At 36.8% G+C, this 17,262-nt stretch overlaps 1 protein-coding gene across 12 annotated transcripts in view; it reads left to right on the top strand.

Moving 5' to 3' along the window:
- LOC111584631 (potassium voltage-gated channel subfamily C member 1-like) overlaps positions 1–16,737 on the top strand; it is a 54,324-nt gene extending 37,587 nt beyond the window's left edge. For 6 of the 12 annotated variants that reach the window (XR_008599469.1, XM_023293812.3, XM_035940783.2 and 3 more), the window contains one exon: positions 11,653–16,737. Coding sequence is in view for 3 of the 12 variants with exons in the window: in XM_023293813.3 (XP_023149581.1) it covers positions 11,653–11,666 (14 nt within the window). In the remaining 9 variants the exon portion in view is untranslated. Of the gene's footprint in view, positions 1–2,807 lie in introns of all 12 variants that reach the window. The other 6 variants (XM_055004534.1, XM_035940779.2, XM_055004535.1 and 3 more) reach the window with 5 other exon arrangements.
- The last annotated feature ends 525 nt before the right edge of the window (positions 16,738–17,262 follow it).

Here is a 17,262-nt window from a genome sequence, read left to right as displayed (position 1 = left end):
CAAAATCAACTTTTCTTACAACTTACAAGCTTTCAAAAATATTTTAGCTCACAGTGCTTACTTTAAATCGGTTGGCTTTTCATCATTGTTAATTAAAAGTAGTGTGCAAGTGAACATACGACAAGTGGTCGTGTCTAATTACTAATGCATTAACCCTCTGAACCTCTCAACCTGCCAGTGGATATGAAAGGCATGTTATATTCTAAATTTTCCCCAAATTACGCCATTTATCAGATCCAGAAACCGCAAAAGCAAAGAGAATCATCGGCTCATCAATGTTCTGACAGTCTTGAACTCTGTGATGTACTGTTCTGTTGGAAACCTGAACCAAACCTAGGCTTAAAATCGTTATGATTCACAATGATTGCTTTATTCTACATGTCTCAATTAAAAATTTCCAAGAAATGGACCATTCACCTTAACCGGATTCTCTAATAAACACAAAAGTCTGCATTTAAAGCTAACTGGGCTGAACTGCAGGTTGTGTTTACAGAGAGCAGAGAGGAGACAAATATGGGAATCAATAAAATCTGTGAGTAGTAAAATATCTATATCTAAGTGTTGGTAACACCTATGAGCACTTGGAAAAACATACAGAATGATTTTAGTTTTATTATTATTATTATTATGTTATTGTAAAATGAGCAATCAAATAAGATCAATTTTAGATATTCTTTTTAATGATGTATAATATTTGCTATACTGCACAGAAGACATTTTTGACTGTAGTCATGGGTACAAATGTGATGGAAGTAAAAAAAAAAAAAAAAAGCCCAGAAATTGCTTGGGGTTTAGAGGGTTAATGTATAATTAAATTTTTTTTTTTTTTTTTTTTTTTTAAGAAAAACACAGGCACATTTTGTTTAAAAATCTTCATGCTTTTATTGTGAAGCAGCATCGGTAAACGTTTCATTTGCATTAGAAGGAATTTAATGCATCTTATACATGTTTCAGAGAGCCAACAGTGAGGCTGACATAGATTTGCACACAATCCTACCTGTGAATCCTGCATGTATGAGGGCACATACTATCATAGAGAATTCTAAATCTTAATAATTTTAGTTAATATTGCGAACATTAGGCAGTTTAGATGAAAGGTTTGTTGGCTCATTCTGTTAGACATTTTTATCTGCATTCACTTGCAAGCCTTGTTCTCTTTCTACAATAAAACAGGTTGAGTTTTCCAGCTCATCCCTCCTGTCATTAGCCCTAAAATCAGCGTGCAAACATCAATTACACGGCTGCCATCTGATGCAACGTGACAATTTGTCCTGACACATTCGAGCAGTATGAGCAAAATATTTCTTTGTTTCTGCACTTGAGAATGAAGCAACACCACAGATTTGCCAGACAGCTTTTCAGAAATCTTTGTGTGACATGAAGCCTAAGAAGCACAGCGAAAATGCATCATCAATATTTTACCGAGTTGCCATCCAACAAATGTGCCTGAGCTGGTCAGAATAAAAAAAGGACTTTTATTTATGGTGGGCTCAAATGATGCGTTATCTAGAGTGGGAGAGTTGGCCACAGTGCAGCTCAGTATTGGCGTATTTTTTCATTTCAGCAGGAAGGCACAAAGAGCATCATACTCTACCGATGGGTGTTCTTTGTTGTCTCACTGTGGCCATGTGATGGCTGGAGTTTGACAAAAATCACTCATTTTGCCACAGAATCTGTGAGCATCACTGCATTAGATTAGAGTGAAATTTAGCTCATGAACGCATTAATGATAAAACTGTAAAACTCCAGCCGTCATATGTGAGTTAGCCATTGTTAGAGCAGAAAACTGCTACCTACCAATGGTGTTTTTCACTTCACCTGATGCAACAACACTCCGTCAGCACAGCGCTGCCTTCTCTGTGGCTGCTTCCTGCAGGGAGAGCTCAACATCTGCATGCTGTGTAACACACTGAAAATACAGCGGGAAAGGACACAGAAGCTGTTTCTTAGATAAATTGATTATTATTACTACTTTAGCAGTGCAAGTGTCACACAATAAACCTCAAAATCACTTGCGCAGCTGGATTTAGTCATCCATCGTGTGTCATTTCCCACTGTAAACACGATATGAACTGATTTCACTCCAAAATGTGATTATCGGGGATAGGATGTGTTTTTTTAATGTTACAAAGAGGACATTTTTGTGTTGGCCATTTGAAGTTTACAGGAACCAAAAGAAGAATACTGTTAATGAAGCATAATTTAAAGCAAGTAACACATAAATTCTTCATATATCTAAACAAATTCATTCAAAACTTCACGTGGTCAACTCCTACACTGTATCTGACTATATGCTGCTGTGTGTTAAACTGTACAGTTGTGGCCAAATGGTTGTCTAAAACACCTGAACATCGAACTTTACTTGCTTGAATGTTTGGGTGATTTATGCAATGGGCCAACTACTACTGTTAAATTTCTTAATATTCAAAAAATAATCTTTTGCTTTTCTGGTTTTGAAAAAAAAAAAGACATATCATAACTCGCATTTTCTTGTTTTGTCCTGTCTTGTCTGTCTTGTCTCTGTCTGTCCTCGTCTGTCTTTTAAATGTCTTTATGATTTGATAACATTTTTCTATTTCTTATCCTCAATTGATTCTCTCCACTTATGTGCTTCTTTTCATTTTGGTTTCTGCTTACGACATCTTAAACCTCGTGTTCATATTTCAAAATTATGCAACCTTCACAACTGACCACCTGAATGTGGAACTTTTTAACGATGATTTCCATTTATTTTATTTACATATCGAAACAATAACACGTAATATGATCTAATTGATCCATCAATGGTTAAAATTACTTTCCTAAAGCAACGAGCTATGAGAAATCTCGCAGTCTAAGTAACATATCGGGAATGGCTGGGTCATCACTGCGGCTCGCTCCAATCACTAGCCCCCCCTTTGAGACCTATGAGGCCCCAGGACCACTGCGCCGCTGTCGCTCCCCCATCCCCTCAATTTTGTAGCCGAAAGGAAACGTGCATGATTGGATGATGAGGGATGCAGTGGATTAGCGATGGACCGATCACATTGAAGCCTCCGTTTGCATTGTACACGGTGCAAAAACAATAGCAATAACATAAAATGAACTTGAATGTAGAAAGAATGACCTCTCGTCTTGTGAATTCAACCGTTTAAGATGCATGCGTCGGGTTAGGGGATGGGGTTAAATACAGAATTTAGCTTTAAAGATACACTGTTGTTTTAATTTATTAGAAGAAATATTAAAAAAAAATTAAAAAACAGTATCACGGGTAAAAAACTATATATATAAAAACATGTACACAGTTGAATTTTAATACTTTAAATGTGTAAATGGACATCAAGTTTTGTGTGTTCTGGATCAAACAAGCTCACAGAGAAACAACCATGAAACAAGATCCTTCAGTTCATTTAGCCAAAGACAAAAATCCATTTATAGATTAGATTGATGTTAAACAGGTTTCTACTTTATGTCATTTTGTGAATAATAATGTATGTACAGAGTAGATATCATTTTGGTAAATCTCTTTAAAAAAACAAAAAAACAGACTCAGTCTCTGTGAGTCTCAGTGTTGAAACTTTATTTCGTATCCTGTTGTGTGACACTGTTGGACACTTTATGTTGATAGTTCACACAGAAAAACTACGCAATTTAAAAAAAACTTCGTGTAAATTAAAAATATAAAACATATAAAAGTATTTTCCTGTAAGAGCTGACATGCCTCTCTTTCATTGAATCACTGTTAGGATTCCATATATGCAACTGTTACCTTATAGTGTACAGTTAAAGGTCTATTCAGTCATTACTACATTTAAAAACATTTTTGGTAGCTAGCACATTATTATTATATTTATCATGATTATCTGGAATTGTGTCAATCGATATTCTAAAACAAAACTATTTGTTTCATGAAATGCCTGGAAGAATATTAAAATTCTAACCAAACATTTGTTGTTTTCGTACCATGCAGGCTGTCATGGTAAAATACACACCGTGACAACTGTGCTTAGTCATTGTAAGGACAAAGATTCAGTTTCACAACATTACATCTGGACATTACAGGTGGCAAGATGAAGGTCATGTGATCAGTGGAGGTAGCCGAGCTTGCCTTGGGTTATTAACTGTTTCCAGTAAGCTAATAAACCGCAAGATACTGATTTCTTTGGACAACATCCAGGATTGCATTCATTTGTTTACCTGCATTCCTTAGTGCTGGTTGTTACGAGTGAGATAATGTTATACAATAGCAATAAGGTACCTTGTAAGTTGGACTTTTCACCTTTTTTTTTATTCGATAGTGAAAGTGACGAGAGCTGAGACATAGATAGAGAGAACAGGGAAGTGACATGGAATCACCTGTGTGGTCTGCATGGTGAGCCTTTTTAATATTAAATAGCTGAGTTTGACATTAAAGATATCAAAATCTTCTTCTTAACTAGCTGTAATTACAGTGACTAGTCCTTATTTTTATTCACAATATCTATGACGTCATTCTGACTAGTCAAAACGACCGTTAGAGATATCCGTAATTCAGTTTTGACTTGTCAAAATAAAAGCTACAGAAATCTTAAATAGCATTTTTGGAGATGGTAATTAAAGAGAACGAACATGCACGTCAGAAAATGTATTGTAGATAAGCTGTAATACTGGGTTGCCTCACCAGGTGGTGCCTCTTACTATTTAATACTGTAACAATGAGAGGAGGTGGTCACTTGTAGTCCCGTGTTACTTAGCATTGTGGCTTAGTTTAGCTAGTAAATTGGCACCATGACAAAGTCTCTTGTGACACTTAATGGGGTCATTCCTGAATTGGAGGACATTTGGGCTTCAAAATTTTTGAAAAATAAACCTTTTTTACAATTTTCTTCTACATATTCATCAATAATAGGTAATAAACTATAAAAGGCTTGATTGGCTCAGTTTACACATCAATGGAACCATTTTTATTCCATATTTTATTTGTTGTTTGCTAACCTTATTCTAATCACAGTAACGGGGTTGCTAATCCATGCTAATGTTCGCTTTTTCTCAGGAGTAGAAGTTAAATATTCACCTAGCTGTTCCTGCTGACCATGAGGACAAACTGACTGATGGAAAACAGTAAAGAAAAACGCAAAAAGAATTTGCCTTATCCTGATAATAAGAGGAAGAGTGAGACATTCAATCAAGGCTGACAGTGTTATGAAAATGTGAAAAATAGAAGAGAGGACATAGTTTTGCTCTACCAACTCTTTTGGAAAACTGTTTGATGATGTTAATTCCAGTATATCATGTGATTCACTGTTTTTTTTTCTTCTACCAGCTAAAAAGGTTATGCTTACACAGTTATGGGATACACGTTCCATGCATAGTAATTATTACTTAAAATATTATGTTGATTAAAAAATGTTTTCATACAATTACAAGAGACATCAATGAAAAAAAAATACCAAAAAAGGAGATTTAAATTTCATTTTAACAGTTTTATTTGAGATTCAATTTGATCATCAGGGGGGTGGGAAAAGAGAAAAACTGCATTTTAGGGGGAACTCCAGACTTACTTGATATTTTAGAAATTTTTTCAAACGTTCTTTTCTCCTAGTGTTTTTTTTTTTTAGATTTGGGCTCAAGACAAATAAAATTAAACAACAACTGCATGTTTTAGTATTTTGTTCATGGATTATTTGAATTTTAATGGGTGGGACGTAAAATGTCCTCCAGTTCTGGAATGACTCTAGTGCCTACCAGCCAGAGCTCTTAGTATTATGGGAAAACTAAAGTGCACTATGGCAGCATCATTATAGGAGAGTGACCACATCCAAAGCAGTTTCATCAGGACATGTAATAATGTACACAGAGTTTATTTCATGTTATCGATTAAGCCATTTTTGATTTATAACTTCGGTTGCTATTTTTGTTCTGGCAGCTCAAGACTTCACCAGTAGAATTGCTGGGTTAGCAACATGCTAACCGTGTTTTGTTGGTGAAATAGATTATTAGTTTTTCATATCTTTAGTTCACATTTTGTTTTTGATGTAGTAAATGACTGAGTGGACCTTTTGAGGAGATCCTGATTAGGACAAACATGTAAATTAAAGTTGTACTTGTAGGCCGAGAATTTTTGAGGACATCTAAGTGCAATGTTTTTAGGAGGCAACTCAAAAATGAACACAGAAATTAAATGTAACAGATGTACACAGTCAGATGTGGATAACTGCAATATGATAATTAATAATATAAGTACGAATAAAAGCACTTTACTAACAATCAATTGTAACAATAATTTATTAACCTTCAAAGCTTGTTGGCTTAAGATATGGATTATATAACAAAAGTAGACTGAAGCCATGAGATCACTTCATTAAACGTGTCTATTAATTATGTCTAAATATCTGTTTCACTTCTTCACTCTTTATGTTTCTTTTAATTATTTTTTCCCCATATTTATTTAGTTTAAATGTTTATCTAAAAAATACAAATTTAAACCATCAAATGAATCTGTTGGTTCATCTTTGGGAAAAAAAATATGAAAGTGATTTAAATGTGATATTTCTCTCAATAACTTCAAATCAACAAATCTCTTTTAAGCAAGTTAGGGCTTTTATTTTTGTAATTGCGGTCGCCACATTGCCATGCCTGTATGTAAATAGGTCTTCTGTTAAAAGTTGAGCAAAAAAGATTTAAAAAATTATCTTACATTCACATATGCAATAAACATGCAATATTACTTTACTGCTGGAAGACATGCTGTGCACATACATATGTAAATATGCAGATCTATTTTTAATCTTTAAAATGCACAGACTTAGCGGGCGGTCGACTTATTGTCTTTGATTTCGTTGTTCCAGTTCTGAGTGTACAAAGTTGCTCTGAAGACATGAGCCAATTGTCTGGTTTTATTTCCAGCCAGTGTAGATTCGTTCGATTTTTTTGATGTTGTGACTGCCATTTTTTAATTGTTTCGGTTTTGTAACGGTTTTCTATTTTCTTCACTTGTACTGGTTCATGTGTATTTCATTGTGAAGAATGACTTTTCTGTACCGTTGTTTGTCTACGATGACATTTCTTGAAAAAAATACAATGTGTTAAACTGTTCTTAGGATCTTTAAGTAAAAAAATAATGTAATAAGACTGAAATCAAGAGGAAAAACGAAGTGCTAAGTGAGGATTTTCTGCAAGTGTAAAGGGAGATTATTTCCACACTTGTTTAAAGTCAGGTCCTGATATTCTGTTGTGATCTTTGGTCCTGAATACCATTTTGTCTAAAAATCAACGTGCTTCCAGACCCCTTAACTTAGATATGTAGTATTTAGATGAATGCTATGACACCACTTGAATCAGTGTGTGAACTACAAAGTGGCATTGGGGGATCAGAAATGACAGAAACAACATTTACAAATGACTTGATATAGGTTTTATTTTTCATTTTTCCTATGAATATGGACGATAAGAACAAGAAATCAGATGAAAAGTCACCTCTCCTGTTTGACTAACATGAAGAGCTATTGTTTTGCTTTATGGTGGTTCAAGAAAGTTGTGTGATTTTTAAGTCGTAAAGTGAATGGAATTTATCATATCACACCGACACTCTTCAGTCCTGCCCACTTAATTAAAGTGAATTAGTGATGACTCGCCGTCGTGCATGAATCATACATCAATAGTAGCCTAATTTTACGCATCACCCATAGTAGCGACAGAAATGATTGACAAAAACAGCATTCTGTCAATATTTTACAGATCTCAAAAAATTTCAAAAGTTATGTTTTCAGGTAAGCTGATGTCTTATTAAGAGGAACCAAGCTCCCCTTGGCTCCCTTGCAGTTCCCACACTGACTTGTAGTGTCTCATTCTAGAATAGATCCCGTCATTCAGTCACTGCAAGGAGTAATGCTTGCCTGGCTTCGTCTCATGCAGGTTTTCTGAAGCCCATCGCACATGTTTTTCAAACCAAAGTAGTCGTGCTCATACTCAATGTTGCCACATTTCACCATTATGATGTCAAAAAAAAAAACCAAACAATGACTGTATTTTAGTGTTGTCTGAAAATAACTGAAACAGCATGCGGAGATTTGTTCCTCTAGTGAATACAAGAACTTTTGATAGCTCCTTGATGTATAATGTCAACCTGAACTTGTACAGTTAAAGGTTTAGGAAACTCTGGGATATTTTAAATCGATTTAACCTGTAGAGAAACGTGTAAGGAGTGACGTTCACGGTGCGTTGACTGGCCTGGGTTCAATCACAGCTAGTCTTAAGCCTAATCTTTGGTCTGCAACTTTTGCTGGCATCACTTCTCTCAGTGCTCAAAAACCCCAGTAAGCGCACAACGCAGACTGTATAATCATAAAATGACTCCACAATGTGGATGTTACAGTTTGCTCTGACTTTATGCCGTTTTTTTTTGGAATGTACATTTCCTGTTGTAGTGAATGTCACCCATCTTTGAATGTTTTTTTTTACTGCTGCAACAGTGGGTGAGAGCAGTAACACAACCTCAAACGCCACTTTCATTTTACAGAAGTACTGTATCTATTCATATTTGCTTTGTGTTGTTTTAAAATAGATCTGAAGAATGTCATAACTGTGAATTATTTGTTAAGTCATATCACATTGTTGTGGCCAATGCAAATTACTTAGCACACTCTGAATCAATCATTGTTGAAGTGAACAAAACAGGCATTTGTTGTAAGTGCCTCTATGAGGCCCCTCTAGGCTCTGATGTCAATTTAGGATGCAAACTAGCTAGATTTAACTAGCTAAACCTTTGAAGCAATGCTTAATAGGTCAGTGGTTATTGTTGAATATGTACAGATCTGTATCTACACATGTGAATACATTAAAGTCATATGGAATTAACATACCTATGTATAATTTGTGGTAAAGTATTTGGTTTTACCCTGCAATGAAGTTTCAAACTTACCTTGCCACCCACATGGAAGCAGAATATTATATATTAGGTGTGTTTGTTTCTTATTAGTATTATATTGCACAGTGTCCACATGATATGATTATATTTCATGCATATTATTAATAATTCCGCTGTAATGACAACGTCCAAGAAATATCCTGACTGCTCCTGTGTTATTATCTTGGACAAGAACTAGTGCTTCCTGGAGTAAATGCTGTATTTTATTGAGTATAAATGTACAGTAAATGTAAATATTTTAGAGGCTGTTGCTCTCGTGTTCTGAAGAGGCATGTATAATGCATGTACAGCTTTGAAAAAAAATGCAAACTTCTACTGTAAGTACAGTCTTTGTTATTGTGAGAAGAAGTGGAGACAATAGTGTTTGATCAGCTTTGATGATTTGCAGTGAGAAGACTGACACTATTGTCTGTCACTAAGATGATGGCGAAGTTAAATGGATGCTGTATAATTATCATGTAATTTACCAAATTGATGTAATGTTGGGAGCACTGAAAAAAGCAGCTGTCAGTGCTCCTGTAGTAAAATGCATTGATTGAATAGGCTGAACTATTTCTGTAAGTGGCTAAAAAATGCACATACAAGAAAAATCCACGTGCACCTTTCACACGAAGCTCCCAATTACATGCAAGATTTTTCAAAGTGCACTTAGAATAATAGTAGCTGAAGAGAAACTTGTGGTCACAGAGGCATGTATTTGGAGCTTTGGTGTTAAGGACATCAAAAAACTCAGAGTTCTTTCTAACATTTACAGATATGCACATTAACCTCCTTTTACTGTATTTGTACCACGTTGTAAAGAAATGTTGGAGTAAGAATGATGCACAGTCCAAATACTACTAACTTTGACAAGCAGTATCATCAGTCACTTGGCTATTTTGATTTACGGTTCTAGTGCGTTACGTGTAATAAATGCTATGATGCTGTTTTATGATAATACTGATCCCAGAACAAAGACTGGTTCATGCCCAGACAAACAGTGGAATTTTAATATCCATTACTGCTATACACATATATACTGAGGAAGTTCTAGAAGTTAGAGGAATTTAGAAATCTGCAATGAAGACATTAACTTATTTTGTGCAGTAATATTTACAAATTTACAAAGATTACAAAGATTAATAGTATTTGCTTTAATTTGACCAAAAACTAGCATGTTTTCTAGTTATCCCTCATTATGGGCCACTGGCAGAACTACATGTACACACATGATTAAATGCATGAAGTTTAAGAGCTCTAATGTGCAGCTGTCATGTTAGAAATTAGCTGCATAGAGAGTCCACTGAGAGGTGAAATAAATATATTAACTAGCACGAGGGACAGTTTTGTACCAGCATTCCTTTCTTGCATCATTGGCAGTTGCAGCATTTATTTACTGTAATAAATTTTAATATTTCTAATAGTTCTCCATTATAACAACCTGTTCATCTTGACTAAAGTAGTCAAATCACAACTCATGTAAGGTGAGAGCTTAAAGGACAGAGCCAGGTTAAAAAGAAAGTAGATAACCGTAACTGTGATATTCATTGTCTCTGATTGGGAGTTTAGGTTTTGTCAAGCCAGCTAACGAACAAAATCTGACTTTGTAGAACTTGCTTTGTAGTACAGGAGAAAGTGTAAGGATTTACGGTGTTTGTATCTAATAAATAGGGAACCACAGTGGAGTAGATTAACAGGTGCCCAACATTTACCGTACATTTGGTCTTTGCAACTTTTGAACTGTGTCTTGCCAACAGCTTTTCTCAGCAGAAAGCAGCGCATATACAGTGGCCAGTGGCAGAAGAACGGAGTGAAACGAACGGAAAACTACACTAAAAGAGTTAATACAGCTGCAACTATGGATAATGTTTGTGTCGTTGGTTGATGTTTGCTGGTGAGACCACAGTGGAAGGGTTTCATCTCCCAGCAAATAAATGTATGATGTCATCACATGTGATACAACGATTGTTTGGTGTAAATGTCGGAAAAGAATTAGAAATGCTCAACGTACTGATGTATGGAAGCATTTTCTTGAAGTAGCACCTGTGATGACATCATGTGACCTCCTGAAACTCCCTAATTTGTAATTCCATGAATAGCAGCGAGTACGTTTGTATGTGTCCATCTGTCCAAAATGTGTTTTTCCATGAGGTGTGTATCATTCTAATGAAAATGTCTGCACGCGCACACATGCACACACACTAGTAAATAACTAATGCCCCTATCGCCTTATCTGGATTGCTCTGAAATGTTTTGTATGATCCCACCCCTATAAAATGATGCTGTATTGGTTGAGAGTTGGCAGTGTGGAGAGTGTGGTCAGTTGGCTGGCAGCTTGTGTCATTCAGTCTGTTGTTTGTTTCTCTAATAATGTCAGCTACGAGTTTTATTGTCACCATTTCTTGATTGTTGCTGTTCAGAAATGTGCCGAACCTTGTGTGTGTGCATATCTACATGAGATAGACTATTTCTGTAGCTGTATCACAGTTGTTTAAACATGTGCACTTTATTCTGACACAGTTAACCTGCAGTTTACAGGTAATGGTTATCCCTGATTATTTCCAAAATGTACATAATGTTAGTTACCCTATGAAACTGTGTTGTGCAAATTAATTTACCTCAGTTTACAGGCCACATTGGTTTATATCAGTTTCTATAAATCAATCAAGAGACAAGTTCTTACTTGTAATGTTACAATCTTAAGTTCTATTGTCACTGAATATGATTTTCATTTACAAATCCTGTTTATTCCCTGTGAATTTAATGGCTTTCTGTTCTTGTCTTCACAGTGTTAAGTTTCTAGCATTCGCCTTCTCTCTAATGAGGAGTCAGTAACCGGTAAACACAAATTTGCGGCAGGAGCCACGTAAGCGGACAGGTGTGACACGGATGGACAGTTTACAGGAGATCTTTGGGGTGACAAGAGAGACCAGAGGTTAATCATGAGTTTAAAAAAAAATCACATGGTCTGCTCCTCACATTGTTACCAAAGCAGCCTCTCGGAACTCCGACCACACTTTTCACAACTGTCTGACTGACCCTTTTTTCTTTTTCCTTTTTTCTTTTTCTTCCTGACTGAGCATTGCACTGACACACTTTTTTGGGAGAGAAAAGGACTCCTGATTTACACATTCCAGATGACATCTCTCTTGACAACATTATATTCGCCATCTTGTTACGATGACCAACTTCAGCGCCGTCTGCAGTGCTGAACAACTGAGCAACTTCACCGAGTTTTCTGAAAAAAAAAAGCTTCTTGTCTTCAACTGGACTGAATGAACAATGTAGCATCTCTGCTAACATAATGTAGCATTTGTTGGCTGGGAAATAACTTGACTTCAATCCATCAACAGCTCAAAGAGAGAGGAACTTATGCATTCAAGGGATCTTCTAGATGTCATTTTTTCCTCTTGGGTTCCTTTCCAGTAGATAGCGAGTACATGAGAGACAAAGGATTGGTCTTACTCATTAGAAAATACTTGACATTCCAAAAAGAAAAGAAAAAAGATGCACAAACATATGAGATTGATCACAAATGCACAGTATTACAACCCCCATACTATAGTCCCTCATTCAATTATAGCACTTGTATAGTACGTTTGCCACTGAACCTATGTCTTCCATTCACTTCTATCAGACTGAAACACTGCCCTCCTCACAAGATAATCAACAACAGCACAAACTTTGAACTAACGAAGCACAGCAATGTAGCATCAGCTCAAACAAGTCGCGTACGGCGTCACCTGAAACAGTCACAAACGATGGAAAAAGACTTCCCTTTGTCTTTCATGTACTGCTGCGGGCTCGACCCAAAAAAATTCCATGTGGGATACCAAAGGTCCTGTAGCATGCACTTGCTGAATGACCTTCTGTAGTGTATTGTAGATTAGGAGAAATATTCCATTCAGGGCGAGGTTTGTACTCACCCGTATACTGCCCATTGTCTTTAAGTCATTCCTCGAAAAGAACTTTTAAACTGCCACTAACATCCCATCACTATATGCACATTTAAATATGTTTTCCCATGTCTGACTAGCACAGCGCTCAGTCATGAGGAGCAAAAAGACTGACTCAAGGAGGCAAAACAAGCCCTAGAACCTCGTCGCTTGAGGGACATTGACCTGCCTAAAATAAAAAAATAAAAACACCCCAACTACAAAGACTGTTTTTAGGTCACTGCCCATTACCTGGAAATTGTCTTATTTTGAAAGGGACCAATCAGATGAGTATTACCTTGCCCTGTAACACAAAAGGCCAACACTGCCAATAAGGCACAAGATGACTCCTCCAGATACCTACTGCCCCATCTCTCTCTTGTCCCGCTTGCTGCCAACGACTGCTTCATCGGCAAGTCGACGTCAAGAAAAAGATGGCCCGTCAGGGGGAGCCCACCGGGGTGTAAACGAGAAGAAACGGACCAAGAAGTAGAGCAAAACGTGGAAGTGTACAAAGAGAACAAATCTATATTTTGATAAACAAATCCACAACATTCTCCATGACTTTGGAGGAGGAAGTTTTCTGAGCAGGAAAAAGGTTCGGAATAGCAGGAAGGAGTTTAAAAAAAAAAAAAAGATGCAAACGTGAAAAGAATATTTGGCATCATGAAATGAAGTCAAAATCCTAGAAAAAGATGGATATTCTGTCACGATGGGAGTGTGCAAAAAGCTGCTCGCCCTGAGAGCACTGGAAGATTTTTTTTTTTGAGAGACTATGAGCAATGAGAGACTCTTGCCTTTGAAGACACGGGGATGACAAAGGATGGATGCCGAGATAAACAAATGAAGAAAAAAAGATAATGCATTTTTGTAACTTTGTTTACCAGCATGACTACTTTGCATGACTGTCTTTTCTGCAAGCCCTTAGTTGAAGACAAGGGTGCTAGAGATACAAAAAAGTATATATAAAATGAATTAAAAAAATGTTATATGCAATTAATGTTTTAAAAAAGATTATAATGAAAGAGAAGAGCTATATTTTGTTTTGAAAAGTAAAAAAAATGTGAATATTGAAACATGTATGTTTGCAAAGTACACCCTGAACTATGTTTTGTTCGATGAAATCTCTCTGCTACTACTGCCCTTACATCCCTCATTTCCAGTGTTTTTGGCCTCTGCCATCATTTTTTTAGTTTCCTAACGAGTCGGATCAGTCGATGTTTTTTAACTCTTGAATCCACAGCGATCATTCGAGACTTTGCCTATAGCATCTGCGCAAAGGATGTTTGTCGTTAAGTCCACGTTTTCCTCCTTGAAATCATTTGCACAACTTCCGTAGCAGCAGCAGCAGCAGTAGTTCGTAAACAACAGCTCTCCATACCACAACTTGACAGCTTGATTAGCACTCTTAGTTTTGCTTTTTTCTTTGGCAATAATACAAGAGTTGTCACATGATTGTAGCAGGTCAAATGGAGAACCTCGAGTCCCTTCGAGCGTCTTCAAAAGCCTCAGTGTTTAAAAGAGATTCATAAAAAGGCCTTGGATGATCCCATGGCAGGATTTTGAAGGCAGTTCTGTTCCATTACAAGTGTCCAATAAGACTAGGAGAGATATATTAGCGAAGAGAGATTTCAGGTTTGCATGGAACCAACTGCCATTCCAAAGTCTGTGTGTGGTTTTAAGGACTCAGGTGTGTCGATGGTGTGCGTGGATGTAGGTGTTTTTTGCTATTTCCTTTCTAACATAATAAATTCTAGTATATAGACGATGCGATAATGTGAACACCTCACAGTGACGTGTAAAAAACGCATGCATTATGACTTGATAATCTCTCGATGGGGGGGAAACAGAGTCTTGACATATCCCCTTTAGCCTCCTGTCATTGTTTGTCATGAATCCAGTCCTGATAACTTTAAACACTGTGCCGTGTCGTAGAGCAGAAACGTCTTCCTCCGAGAGGCAACCGAAAGCTACTCGCACTCGCAGTGTCAGCATGAGTGTGTAGAGGTGGCTCGTCTTCGTTTACTTTTTTGGTTTTTTTAAGATGGTCAGGTCTTTGTCGTTTTACCTTCGTCCAGCCGGCTAGTTGGCAGCTCATTTTACAGCACACGACACAAGTCATGTGAGCACCAATCAAAGAGACCCAGAGCTTCCAAAATGATGTCAGAAAAGTTAGAAAGACAGGATGAAGAAGTACCAGTGTCCACCAGGGGGAGGGAGATAATAGTCGAATAATAAAATGTGAAAAGAATCTCAGAGTTGAGTGCTCATCCTTGGTTCCAAGTGAGTTTCAGGCCCTGCTGGTCCAGGGCTCAGCTCAGGCAGCTGAATGGTCCTCCGTTCATTCCTCGTTCATCGCAGTCAGAGGCTCGCCAGAATAAGAGGCTCTTCGGTGTGACGTAGACCGATTCTGTTGAGTCTACGCTGGTTTTACAGGGTCTAGAACTTTTGTCTAATCGCAAAAATGGTCCATGGGATTTAGTTTTTTAGTCCCGTATCTTTTTTAAAAACCCAACAATTTCAGTTCCCGTTTTGGAAGGCATTAAGCTACTGCGGCTTCTGATGGTCAAAAGATGTTTATGAATATTTCAGAGGTTCTAGCGATGGGGTGCACACTTGCAAAAACTTTGTGCTTCACCCAGCTGTCTTTTTTTTTTATGGCCAAGTAGTGTCTTTTTTTTCCTTTCTTTCTTTCACTATTGCATTTGCTTCATTCTCTACATTGTGACTGCTCTGCCAATGCCAGGCTGAAAAAAAAGATGTCTTTCCTTTTTCCAATGCATAATACTGCCATTTGATTTAGACACGAACAGAATGAGTTACAATGTCAAGAGTGCTAAGTCTGTTTTATTTTTCTCAAGTCTGCAATCTGTTCTAAAATGTCAGACGATTTCATGTACAAACACTCACACAACCAAAAGAACAAAAAAATGCTTTACATGATAAGTAGGTGCCACTAATGACTATTATGTGCAGATGTTTGAAAGGTGTCATGTGGTCCTTGGATGACACATCCTCAATGGCATCCTGTTTATTTTCCTTACATGCCTGTTTCTGTTCAATATGGGGTTTTTTTTTGTTTTTTTTTTAAATTTTTCTTAAAAAAATTGAGGACACTGTATGCAATCCGCACCACGAATGCCACTGATTGACACTTACTGTATTCTCCCTGAGACACAGATGTTCTGTCATCAGTTCAGATGATTGCAACCACATGTGTAGTGGCTTTATGGCTTTCCATAGAGTGACTGAGCAATCACATTAAAAAAAAGAAATATTTTATTTTACAAATTGATGAGACCAGAGTTGTTTTAGAGGAAATGTTAACATGCTGAATAGATTTTTCTAATATATTAACATATTATTTTAATCAGAAATAATACGATAAGCAACACAGAAGTCACACCGATATACATACTAATACTACTGTAATATTACTTACTAACACCATGCATTCACGTAAGCATCCCAAAGATAAACAGCCCTATGTTCATTTAACATGTTATCAAATTGTATAAAACAGACTTAAGTACTAGTCCATTGTACTGCGGTCTTAGTAGGAGAGTGAATGGGGAGAGGAGGTGGTCACTGGAGTATCTGGTTGTGACTTATGCCGGATTTTATTTTTGAAATGTTGGAACACAAAGAACAAACTCATCAAGAACTGTATAAAGTATATTTCAATGGAATGTTCATGATCTATCTTTTTATATTTTGAAGAAAAAATAGAAACATATCAATCAAGTGTCATAATTGAACATATTTCTACTATTGAGACTTAAAAATGTATGAATGTCAATGCGATCTAATGTGAAACCAATCTCCATAGCAGCTTGAATGAATAACTGATTAACAAATCGTGAGATGCTTTTTCAGAGACATTAAAAATTGCTTAAAATCATTAAAATCAACTTAAAATAAATGAAAAAGTAACATCAACTGTGTGTCAGTTTGTTTCAGGTGTCTGATTTCTGATGAAATGTTTGCTCCTGTGCAGACTGACTGAATATGACATTCTGTACCGACTGTCACAGTTAACTCTGTTCATCGGCCTGTCAGCAGCAGCATCCCACAGTGCACTGATTGATATAATCTGACTTGAAGCGAGGACACAGTGAAACTCCAAGAAACTGAAGGATGACTGAAAAGGACTGGGGTGTATTCAGATGCCAGCATCACTCGAGGAGTTTCTTTTTTAGCCAGTAACTGCTGCAGCAACACACAATTTCTAAAATAAATAACTTGTCACATGGTGGTAATCTATAAGTTTGAGGTCAGCTGTAACTGTGTCGGGATATTTGAGACTGATAAGCGCCGTTTTCCCTCCTCGATATCGAATAACTGTAACTGTAACTTCTAATATCCGAGACACTGGACACCAACATGTCACCAGGATCTGTAATGTTTTGTAAATGACACAGAATAATGATGTTCTTGGACTCACTAGATGGTGCACAGGGTGGA

This window comes from Amphiprion ocellaris, chromosome 18 (genome assembly GCF_022539595.1).
Source record: "Amphiprion ocellaris isolate individual 3 ecotype Okinawa chromosome 18, ASM2253959v1, whole genome shotgun sequence".
Lineage (NCBI taxonomy): Eukaryota > Metazoa > Chordata > Actinopteri > Pomacentridae > Amphiprion > Amphiprion ocellaris.
Note: the sequence above shows the minus strand (reverse complement) of the source record. Positions and strands in the feature narration are given on the sequence as shown.